Raw genomic sequence first — 12,242 nt, 5'->3', positions numbered from 1 at the left:
TGATGAGAATACTCAAACTTATCAGGTAGAAGTTGTCATCTTGATCAAAACACCAAATTCTTGTAACTAATACACAAGGAAATATGCAGCAGCTAGAAAGGAGAATTAACAATCAGATCTTGGGAGTCAAAGGGTTAAGATTCTGGACTCAGTCAACATACTTACTGCCTAAATATAACAGAGGCATTGTGTAATGGATCTTAACTGAACTGAATGAACACAACTTTATAGGGAATAACTTTCTTAAAAAACTTAAGAGCTATGATTAATCGTTTGACCCCTATGAGTGACTAGCATCAAACTTCTCCTTACAACATCACCCCTGAATTACACATTCAGGTAACAAAAACAAAGGAAATGTTCACCAGCTTAAGACACTCTTGATTGTTAAACTAATTTTTGTTGTTAACACTTGGGAAATGTATACTGGTATTGAGAATATCCCCTCCTGATGTTAGGGTGTAAAGGGTTAACAGTGCACTTTCTGAATGAATGTAGACATTGTTGTACTGTAGGCTGTGTTGTGTTCATTCAACATTAACCCTCTACACTCTAACATCAGTATGCACACTCTCCATACTGTACTTACACATTTACACAGGTGCTGACAAGGAGAGTTTGTTTAATAATTAAGAACTTCTCCAGTTGGTGATCATTTCCTAGACTCTCATGACCTTATGTGTGATTGAAGGATGATATTGTCAGGAGAAATTAGATTCTAGTCACTCTTAGGGATTAAAGGGTTAAGTAGGAAATAGTAAGTTAATAGTACAGTGGAACCTTGATTTAACGAACCTCTATACAACGAAGTTCTTGATATGACAAACAATACTTCTGTTTCAGCCCAGCTAAAGTTACAGTAATATAAATGCCACAGAACCTTGATATAACAAACCCTAAATATAGCCAACCAATGTCTCCAGCCCCTTGGCACTCTATTAAATCAAGTTTCTACTGTACATGTTATCTATTTCTATATACTACTTGAAATGAAAAGGTGGAGAATAAAGTTGTTTACCTTTACACATAGCCAGTATATCAAACAAACAAAAAACCCTTAAATTATAATAGAATATCATTTAATGGCTTACACTTGTGAACTTATGGTTAGGTGAGGTACATATAAAATGAATTTAGTAGTAATTTTGGATCTGCCTTTGTCTTGGTATGATCAAGTTTACTGGTAGTACTGATCACGAGTGATGGTATACAACTTATTTCTAGTGTTTGGCATCTTCCCTTTTCCTCTTTCCCTTTCGATTCCTGTGAGATCTTTGGTCCTTTCTCTTTTTTTTCTCCATCCTGGCTCCTTCATCTTTCTTTTCATGGTCTTCATCTTTTGTTTCCATGTGAAAAAAGGTGAAAAAATGAGAGATTAGTTGAATGTTGTAATGTGCTCACTGGAATAAAGGCAAAAATATGGGTTGGTCATGTGTAGATACTAACAACTGATGATAAAAATAACAAACTAAGGGGCTTGTTGGAAATATTTTGGGATGTACCCTCAAATAAAATTAACAAACAATTTAAATGTTTTTGGTAATTCACTGGAAGAAACAGGTACCTCGCTGTGCTTCATCATGGCACAAACATTGCACAAGGAAGTTTGATAAAGAAGAAGAGTTATTATGAGTAAGAGTTATTAAGACTAATTATGAAGTTGGTGGTGTTAACATTGGTCATCATAATCTATTTACTTTTGTGTTTACCTTTCATTGTCTTTGAGAGTTCCTCTTCATCTGAGGGGTAGTTTCCTTTGAATGACACCTGCAATGAAACATAGGCAGAGGGTAGTATGCCACTCATGGGATGAGTGGCATATCACCCTCGTGTAAGTGCCGCTGGGAAGTATTATCCAGAGAGTTTAAATAATCTAATGGCCCATTTATGAACACTTTCATACAATTTGGACTCCTTAGGGTTGAGGAGGTGGGAGGGGTTGGGTCCGAGATGAGTCTACAGAAAAATAATGGCTTTGAGGGGGAACCATCCCCCTAAATCAAATGTTGGAAGGAGGGAGGTCACACTAAATATCTCAGTAATTGTAGAGTTTTGTATCCTATTTATGTGAAACTACATGTTCAAAAATCAACAAAAAGTATATACATGACTGTTTCCATCCCAACAATTTAGAGTTTACATGATTTTACACTATTTAGATAACACTACATGTTCAAAAATAAACAAAAAGTATATGCATGACTGTTTCCATCCCAACAATTTTCAAAGTATCTGAGTAACTGTAGAGTTTACATGATTTTACACTATTTAGATAACACTACATGTTCAAAAATAAACAAAAAGTATATGCATGACTGTTTCCATCCCAACAATTTTCAAAGTATCTGAGTAACTGTAGAGTTTACATGATTTTACACTATTTAGATAACACTACATGTTCAAAAATAAACAAAAAGTATATGCATGACTGTTTCCATCCCAACAATTTTCAAAGTATCTCAGTATTTGTAGAGTTTACATGATTTCATACTATTTTGATATATCTACATGTTCAGAAACAAACAAAAAGTATAGAAACATGCTTCTGCTCATATAATTATACATCCTCTGCATTTGCATGACTTTTCATCCCAACAATTTTTAAAGTATCTTAGCAATTGTGGATTTTACATGGATTTTGTACTGTTTAGATAACACTACATGTACTATATGCTTTTGTCAGCTTAATAATATGTGTTCTTCACTTATATGGCTGTTTCCATCACAACAATTTTCAAAGCTAGGTACTCTTATTAAAAGACATTTTATCGGGTTAGATGTGCGCAATATCCCTCATCTTTAGCATTGTCAAGCTCTTCCTCACTGTTGTGCATCTGTGAGAGTTGCTTTTGTACTTCTCATCTATGCCATACTCTTCAGGATACATGAAGGAGTACTCTTAATCTCTGACTTCTTGAGGTTTGAGGTAGTTTGACCCTCTTGGCATTACTGAAATGGTATCTTCATAAGAGCTGTGCGAGGTATGTCACATCTTGACTTTATTGCTAAGTTCTTGCCTGATATTTGTGGTAGTTCTGCTTTCTTGGCATAACTGAAATGATATCTTCACAAGAGCTGTGCGAGGTATGTCACATCTTGACCAAACAGCAAGCAAAAAACTCTCAACATCTACTCTCTTTCAGGGACAGCAAGGCAAGGAGGGTGCAGTAAACATATTGGAAGATTATTACCCAGCAGGTTTCCGCCTCAATTACTTTGTTCTAGTAACATGTCGATTTCGAACCTTTTCTTTTTCCTTTCGATTTTCGATAGTTTTCTTTATTACTTCTTCTCTTTCTGATGTGGTGTCTTCGCAGATTTCTTGAATATGCTTCAATAACTGTGGCTTCTCTCTCCAAGTGTCTGTATCCTGTGTTGCATTTAACATCCTGAACTCGACACACTTCATCTGCTCTGCAAGAAGTGAGGAAATTGTTATCCTTGCCTCAAAATTGAAAAGCAAGGGATCATGAAGGCAACATGTATGGTTGATAACCTCCAGCATATCAAGGTGATGCGGTTCAATAAGAAGAAAAGAGCAGAGCAGCCGAAGGAGAACAAAAAAGAAACCACCACAAAAACACAGGAAAAAGTCTCCCTGATTATGCTGGGAAAGATTGGTTTGAAGAATGTACAAAGGTAAACAATTTTGCAAGAGGGGGTAAAGTGCCTCAAGAAACATTGACTTGACTAACATATCTACAACACTAAGAACTACACAGTGGAGGTTTTTGCAAGGTATTGGCTTTTCCAAATGAATCCTGAAGGCCCTGGTTTGCAAACACAACTGAAGGAAAGAGATTTAACATGTAAACAATCCTTGCAAGACAGTGAAAACCCCAACATAGCTGAAGATAAGTAGAGCAAAGTGAAAGCCATACAAATAGTAACAATGAGAATGACAATGATTCCATCAACTCTGGAGAGGAAGATAACTCCACAAATGATGTCCTTCTTGCTTTTATCAATAACTAGAGAACAAGTTGAAAGGCCAGCTGCAACACACCCAGGAAGATTAAAAGGACCCATAAGAAATGGAGTCATAAATCATTTGATTCTTAACTTTTTTAATTCTGGAACAGTGAAGAAATCTCACAGCTAACAAACCCAAATTACTTTTCAAATTAATGTCTGACGAATGAGTTATGACCATCATTATAATGAACAAAAAATAAAAATAATAAAGCACACTGCAGAATACATAAGTGGACTAAGGGGACAAGGAAGGCTGGGGGGTGGGGCAATTCATCAGGAAAAAAGCTTTACATTGTAGGGAATAACCATAGCAAAAAATGACATTTGTCATGAAGTATCCGATTAAGTATTAATATTAACCACAAATTAAAAACATCAGGTTAGAGTTAAGGTTAGGGGATACTTCATAACAGTTTTTTGGGATGAGGAGAAGGGTAAGGGGACAACGTATAGAGCTTACTGTCTAGCTGGATTTTGAAAAAAAAAATTAAGAATACATAAGAAGAGCCTGGTCAAAGTATACCAGGATATCTAAGGATACCAGGTCGCACTGGACACTTCTCACGAAGAGCTGGTCAACAGTGGCCCCGGGGGATTACAAAGGGGAATGATCTAAGGATACCAGGTCCAACTGGACACTTCTCACGAAGAGCTGGTCAACAGTGGCCCAGAGGGATTACAAAGGGGAATGATCTAAGGATACCAGGTCCAACTGGACACTTCTCACGAAGAGCTGGTCAACAGTGGCCCCGGAGGGATTACAAAGGGGAATGATCTAAGGATACCAGGTCGCACTGGACACTTCTCACGAAGAGCTGGTCAACAGTGGCCCCGGAGGGATTACGAAGGGGAATGATCTAAGGATACCAGGTCCAACTGGACACTTCTCACGAAGAGCTGGTCAACAGTGGCCCCGGAGGGATTACAAAGGGGAATGATCTAAGGATACCAGAGGGGAATGATCTAAGGATACCAGGTCGCACTGGACACTTCTCACGAAGAGCTGGTCAACAGTGGCCCCGGAGGGATTACGAAGGGGAATGATCTAAGGATACCAGGTCCAACTGGACACTTCTCACGAAGAGCTGGTCAACAGTGGCCCCGGAGGGATTACAAAGGGGAATGATCTAAGGATACCAGAGGGGAATGATCTAAGGATACCAGGTCGCACTGGACACTTCTCACGAAGAGCTGGTCAACAGTGGCCCCGGAGGGATTACAAAGGGGAGTGATCTAAGGATACCAGGTCCAACTGGACACTTCTCACGAAGAGCTGGTCAACAGTGGCCCGGAGGGATTACGAAGGGGAATGATCTAAGGATACCAGGTCCAACTGGACACTTCTCACGAAGAGCTGGTCAACAGTGGCCCCGGAGGGATTACGAAGGGGAATGATCTAAGGATACCAGGTCCAACTGGACACTTCTCACGAAGAGCTGGTCAACAGTGGCCCCAGAGGGATTACAAAGGGGAATGATCTAAGGATACCAGGTCCAACTGGACACTTCTCACGAAGAGCTGGTCAACAGTGGCCCCGGAGGGATTACAAAGGGGAATGATCTAAGGATACCAGAGGGGAATGATCTAAGGATACCAGGTCGCACTGGACACTTCTCACGAAGAGCTGGTCAACAGTGGCCCCGGAGGGATTACGAAGGGGAATGATCTAAGGATACCAGGTCCAACTGGACACTTCTCACGAAGAGCTGGTCAACAGTGGCCCCAGAGGGATTACAAAGGGGAATGATCTAAGGATACCAGGTCCAACTGGACACTTCTCACGAAGAGCTGGTCAACAGTGGCCCGGAGGGATTACGAAGGGGAATGATCTAAGGATACCAGCTCCAACTGGACACTTCTCACGAAGAGCTGGTCAACAGTGGCCCGGAGGGATTACGAAGGGGAATGATCTAAGGATACCAGGTCACACTGGACAGGGCTTAGGAAGAGCTTGTCAACAGTGGCCCTGGAGGTATTAGGAAAGGGGAATATTGTAAGGATACCAGATCAATGTTAAAATAAGTACAGTTACAAATAAAAACAGAGGTCATCATTTAACTCTTTAACTCCCAGGAGTGATTAACCTCTAACTTCTCCCTATAATATTCCTTCATGATCTAGCTAACAAGTAATGAGAATACCTAAACTTATCAGGTAGATGTTGTTATGTTGATTTAAAAACACCAAATTCTCACAAGTGGTTTACAAGGAAATGTGTAGCAACGAGAGGGGAGAATTCGTAATCAGATCTCTGGAGTTAAAGGGTTCAGATCTGAAATCGAGAATTAAACCTCTATTTTTTAATTTATGACTTTTGCACCTACCAGTGACTACTCCAAGTTAGTCATCTCTTCAGTGTTCTGAAAATTTGTCAAAAAAAAAAACAAATTAGACCATAGCAATGAAAGTGTCTGTCACGAAGACACATAAAATAACTTATTATGCTACCGCAGCTCACGCAGTTTTTAAGTGTTTAATAATTTTAGAGGATTTAGATAAGTAAGAGTTAAATGTGACCCTCCACGGGAAAACGGACACTAACGCTTTTCCGTTAAACGGTCTCGAAAAACGGTTGTAAACGGATAGTAAACGGTTAACTCGAGCGGTTAAACGGATGCCATAACCGCTTAACCGGATGGCAAAAAATTTAAACGGTTGACCAAAGTCCAAAAACGGATAGCTTAGGTCTTCAAACCGTTGACCAAAAATAAAAACGGATAGCACGAAACGTTAAACGGTTGACCAAAGTTCAAAAACGGATGGCTCACACTGTTAAACGGTTGACCAAAAATAAAAACGGTCAGCCCGAAACGTTAAACAGTTGACCAAAGTCCAAAAACGGATAGCTTAAACCGAGAAACGGTTGACCAAAATTGACAAACGATGAGCTTAAAATTAATGTTTAACGGCTGTGGTTGAGCTGGCGAGATCTTCTGCGGAAAAACTTTCAGAGTGACAACGGATAATTATCCTTTAAAGCGAAAATATTGAGCATGATAATTTGAAAAGTAATAACTGGCATATACTTGCGCATTTTATTTCTGGGTTAATTACTGCCGCTTTCGTGTGACATTCATGAAATAAGCGCAATTTACTGAGAATAGTTTCGCTGCTGAATATCCTGAACGGCTACCGCGAGAAACTCATAATCTTCTCCTTTGTTTATTCTTATTAGTATTGAAAATGAACTTCATTTCTTCTTGTTCGGAAGTTTCGCGAAACAAATTTGCATATGCAATGCCGCCACCTTGTCTGAAGCCGAGACCTTTCAAGGTCAAATAACGCAATGAAGTTCCAATGCAAATAAAAGGTCGAATCGGTGTCACGCACCAAGCGGGGCCGTTAAAATCATTGTCAATAAAACCAAGAATGATGAATCAAGATGATATAAACAGAAAGAGAGTAGCCGATTTAACTTGTTTGTCAAAGGATGCGACGGAAACTCGCTTACTATGATCACACAAAAGATAAAACCAAAATAAGATACGGTCTTTCTGTATTTCAAGAACCGGCGAGTATCGAGCGAACGCAAGATTGATACTTCGAACTGCCTATTACAGAATGTTAGGCAAACAGTCCAAAGCTTTCCGTGGAACTTTAAACGGATAGCTTTTTTTTTTTTAAACGGGTAAGCAAACTGTTTAAATGTTTTTTATGTCCGATGCTTATCCTGTCTACTGGCGACAGCTTCTCAATGTTGCAAGACATCTAAAGGAACATTTTAGCAACCTTAGTTTTCTCTCATCCACGTTTACATCCAATCTTGCCCCTTTTCGGCATTTCGCTGCTTTTATTACGGTACTTTTCACTCTTTTCTCTGAAACCATTTTCTACCCTACGATACAGATTATGAAGGCAGCAGCACTTACCTGATAAGGTCTTTTCCTGTAAGGGGAGGAAATGCTCTCACCAGTAAGTCTCCGATTTGGGAAGAGCTGTCGTTCTTTGTAAACGATATATCAGAAATCCGCTTGGCGGTAGCGAGCCTGCCCAGCTCAGTCTTGTTTGGCACGCTTCTGTGCCGTTTATCCAAAAAGACAACAGTTCTTTGGAAAGCGCGCTTGCTATGGTTCATCTCGTGGAGTTAAACACTTAATCTAAAATGCTTAACTCCTTGCTGCACTAATATTCCCAAGGATGACGCGAAACCACGCCGAAAATGAAACTGACCGACGTGTATACGTATTAATAAAAGGCTTTTGTTTCGTGGCACACCCATGTCACCTAGGCCTGTCGCTACGGGACATTTATATTGATAGTTAAACAATATTAGGATCGTTTGCCGCAAATGCCGCTAAGCGCACCCTTTTATTCGTTTAGTTGTTCTTTAATTCCATGAAACGGGCAAGTTACCCTTTTCCAGGAAATGATGTCCACACACACATACACACACACACTCGCACATGCAGAATGGAAACTTGATTGTTTGAACAGGGAACTTGACCCTGGGTAACTGTCATTTCGCGGATCGATTGTTGCCAGATCAGTATCAATTGTTATTGATGAATACGTGTCAAATTGTCCAGGAAATACACATTTCCCATTGAGGTTCACAAGGTTATAAACATCGTTTACTTATCAGTTAGTCTTGGTTCTTTCACTAAAAGCAAACTTTGCTTGGATTAGATCACTTCGCTGCTTTATTCATTGCCAGATTCGCTATGTCTAATGAGCATTTTGAGTTTACTTCTCCTCCCGGAGCGCTATTCAACTGTTCTGTATGGTAAGTCTTTTTTGTTTTGTGATGATTTTTATCTTTCAGCAACTGATCGTTTTCGCTGTCACCCATCGAGAGAGAGATCTTCAGTGGAGTAGTTAAGAAATTTAAATGTCATAGGAGATAGGTTAAGGAAGAACTTTTTTAATTTTTAGGTCTCTTTGTTTTCCCAAACTTAAGATATTCGTCGAAATGTTTTGCGCAAATTTACAGAGCCTAATATCGAGTCGCAATTGTCGTGGGTGTATCTTTGGTTCACCAACATTTCCGCTGAAAAATAGTGCAAAAAATCTGGAATTTACTTGGCTATCTAGCCCACTGATTATCTAAACTGAAACAACAAACATGTACGAAAGCACATTTTCTAACACTTAATTTCCTAAAAAGGCTCAAAAGTCGACAGATAAGTCTATATTTTTCGACAACGCAGAGCTGTATGCCAAGCATCCACCATAACTCTGAACTTCAAATTGCGCTGGTTTCCAAACCCAGCTTGAAGATGTCAGGTGAAAATCTGCAATAAAGCAAGGCTTAACCTGACATTTAAGGAGAACGACCGACAGCATTCAGAGCATTCATAAGGCAGAAGTTCTTTTTAACTGTGGAACTATATTCGCATTTCCTGGGAAAAGAGATCATAAGCGAAATTGTAATTTTCTTTTGGCAAAAGGACGAGATGTTTAAATATTAACGCTAGGAAAATCATTAACGCACACTTGCTTACTTCTGTGATCGAGCTGTACTAAATAGTTTAAACTTCAGCAGTTGTCTTTCTGAGAGGAGAGAAATGTTGCTCATCCCTCAGGAATTTGACCAATTAGACGAAATAGTAATTTGTCAAATAACAGATTTACGTTCTGCGTTTGTTTTGACTCTGAGTTATGAATCATTGTTCCATGGTTAAATTCCACTTTCCTTCGACAACTTTTACAATTGTAGCTGTTTGAACTGAATTCCTTGCTAGCAGGGGCCTCTTTGAAGGAATTACTTGACTTATCAATACTAGTTTTGTAAGGAAATGTACTAAACTCTCTTGATTATCTTTTACTTTAATTTGAAGCCTATCAACAATGGTTAAGCCTGTCACTCTGGCATGTGGGCATTCGGGCTGTCGACACTGCCTCGCGACACTCATAGGCATTGAGACTTTCCCCAAATGCCCACTTTGTAAAGCACCGATCGGAACAGACGTTACCCTCCACGTCAATGTCGCACTCGACGATATCATTGGAGACTTTAATGTCAAGTGTAATAAGAGCGGCTGTCTATGGAAAGGAAAATTTCACGAGCACGAGCAGCACTTGAAAAGGTGTGGAAAATTTCAAACGGCGTGTGCCAATGATGGCTGTGGAGAGATGGTGGCAAGGGAGAGGATGGCAGCACACACTGCGCAATGTGCAAAGCACAAACTCCCTTGCCAGCAATGCGGTAGAAAAATTACCAGGGAATCTTTCGAGGAGCATACTGCTTCCCTTTGCTCAAATAAGAGGGTACTGTGCCCACTAAGCTGCGGAACAAGCCTTCCACGGTAAGATATTGTCGGTTTAATTAAGAAATCAACAGTCAAATGGTTATTTAAGGCCAACAAAATATCCAAAAGTTTCACTAGCCAGCTCATCCCTGGTCCTTATTTTGATTATTTTGCAGGCTCCACTTAACACTGCACTTAAGCGAGTGCTCAGAAAGAGCGGTCCGCTGTGCGGTGACTGGCTGCACTGCCATAATAAAGCAGAAGAACATGCCACAGCACTCGACAAATGCAGCCGCCACCCACAGTGTTCTGCAGGAAGGGGAGGTCCAGCGTCTGCGGGGCCTAATGCATTTCAAGGTGAGACGCTAGAATTATAAAAATAATGAGAAAAGATATCACATGAACATGAACTGAACATTCGGTTTCATTTCAGAGAGCCAAACCGAGATGGATTTTGGAAGAAAGAGGAGTGTTCTCCTTCCGCTGGAGGGGAGAGAAATGGAATAACGTGAAGGGGTCACACCTATTCAGCACTGAGTACAGGTGCCCGAATGGGAACAGGTGGAGGGCGCATATACGATTTGCAGGACTTTCCTTGGAACTGGTGTCCGCAGTGACGGCAGTGGTAGTAGGAACGAGGTTAGGGACTCATCTTTGTAATTAAGGATAGATTCTCGCTCTGGAACGCAGTACAGAGGATAAATGATCGCTGCTGATAAGCCAAAGTACTTGCATTTAGCTGGCGTATTTTACAACGACCATCAATATCGTAATTTTTCCATACAGGAGTTAGGAAATCTAAAACCATGTCTCCGAACCTAAAAACTGTTAAAAAGAAAATCAACTTTATCATGATTCACCACAAATCATTAATGACTTTACGCTTTATGTCTACAGAATAGTATTGATGCCTGATTCCTGCGAGGAGAAGGTTTTCCCTTTCCCGGCGAAGGAGATAAAGGAGGGGGAAGTAGCAGCAAATATCCCGCGCTGTGAACTGGATCACATGGACCCAGAAGATATTATGATTGTCAAGTTTGTCTTGACATATTATCTTTTACAAGAAGACAAGTAATTTTCCATTTATTAGCTAGGAGAGGTATCGAGGTCGCAAATGATAACGCAAAAAATGGAAATCGTTTATGCACTAGAAGAAAAGGCAATATGATAAGCACAGAACAAACTAACCATAAAATTTAAGAAGTATTTTTGAATGGAAAACATTTTCAGTACTTTCTCATTGAGATCTTCCGCTTTTTTTTGCTGTATGTAATACCTCTCTTAGCACTTATCTGGCACATTACTTAACTAGAAAAGATCTCTTCACGCAGTTGTTAAGATAGAAGCGTGCCGGTGATGTCAAAGCGTTGTTGTATTTTAGGGTTAGTAACGAGTGAGGAATTGAAAAAATAAAGAGTCTGGAAGCTAACTAACTTTTGAGTTTTCAGTCAACCTCCAGTTTAGTTTAGTTATTTACATTTGAAAAATACCTCTGGGAAACAGAAGTACACTTACAGGAAAAATGTTTAAGATAAAAACGTTATGGAAGGAAAGATAGCTACGAGGACAAATATTGAAAGCGATACAAAAATGTTTAGGTTTTTTAAGTCAAATATGTTTTTTTAAGAATTATGGGAAACACACTCGTCAATTTCCCCCTCTTCAGTATGAGTAAGCTCGATTTGTTCGTTTGCTGCGCTGTGTTTCACGTGATAATAAATGATTTGACAAATGCATTTTTCCCCGTTATCTGAACACCCTTGTCCCACTGTCGCAGACGGTCTAACGGTTTGGTTACAGATCAAAGGCATCCCACACCAAATAAAAGCCGACACGCAGCCTCGCACCAACCCAGTCTGACACGAATTTGAATTTGTTAAAAAAAAAAAAAACATAAAAAAACATAAAAAAAACAAAGTAAAACGAATAAAAACCCTGCCCTGCATAACATGAATTCAAAATAGTTTTTTCCTTAACGAAGACTAGTGGGCAGCACAAAGAAAGACGTATTGTTGTAGTTTCTCCTTTATTCCAACACGTGTCGCCTCTAGCATTGGAGAGAATATAACTACACATTCG

At 39.7% G+C, this 12,242-nt stretch overlaps 1 protein-coding gene and 1 pseudogene across 1 annotated transcript; one reads left to right on the top strand and one right to left on the bottom strand.

The window, feature by feature from the left end:
- Positions 1-1,760: 1,760 nt before the first annotated feature.
- LOC149048118 (uncharacterized) lies at positions 1,761-4,044 on the bottom strand (annotated as a pseudogene).
- A 3,541-nt stretch (positions 4,045-7,585) lies between these two features.
- On the top strand, positions 7,586-11,621 carry LOC149048117 (TNF receptor-associated factor 5-like). The gene is made up of 4 exons (XM_089200413.1): positions 7,586-10,220; positions 10,340-10,520; positions 10,597-10,802; positions 11,061-11,621. The coding sequence occupies exons 1-4, from the start codon at positions 9,763-9,765 to the stop codon at positions 11,236-11,238; spliced, it is 1,023 nt and encodes a 340-aa protein (XP_089056539.1). The 5' UTR covers positions 7,586-9,762; the 3' UTR covers positions 11,239-11,621.
- Positions 11,622-12,242: the final 621 nt, after the last annotated feature.

The sequence above is a fragment of the Pocillopora damicornis genome, chromosome 3 (assembly GCF_964200805.1).
Source record: "Pocillopora damicornis chromosome 3, jaPocDami1.2, whole genome shotgun sequence".
Taxonomy (NCBI): domain Eukaryota; kingdom Metazoa; phylum Cnidaria; class Anthozoa; order Scleractinia; family Pocilloporidae; genus Pocillopora; species Pocillopora damicornis.
The sequence above is the reverse complement of the archived record's forward strand: the minus strand, read 5'-3'. Positions and strand labels throughout refer to the sequence as shown.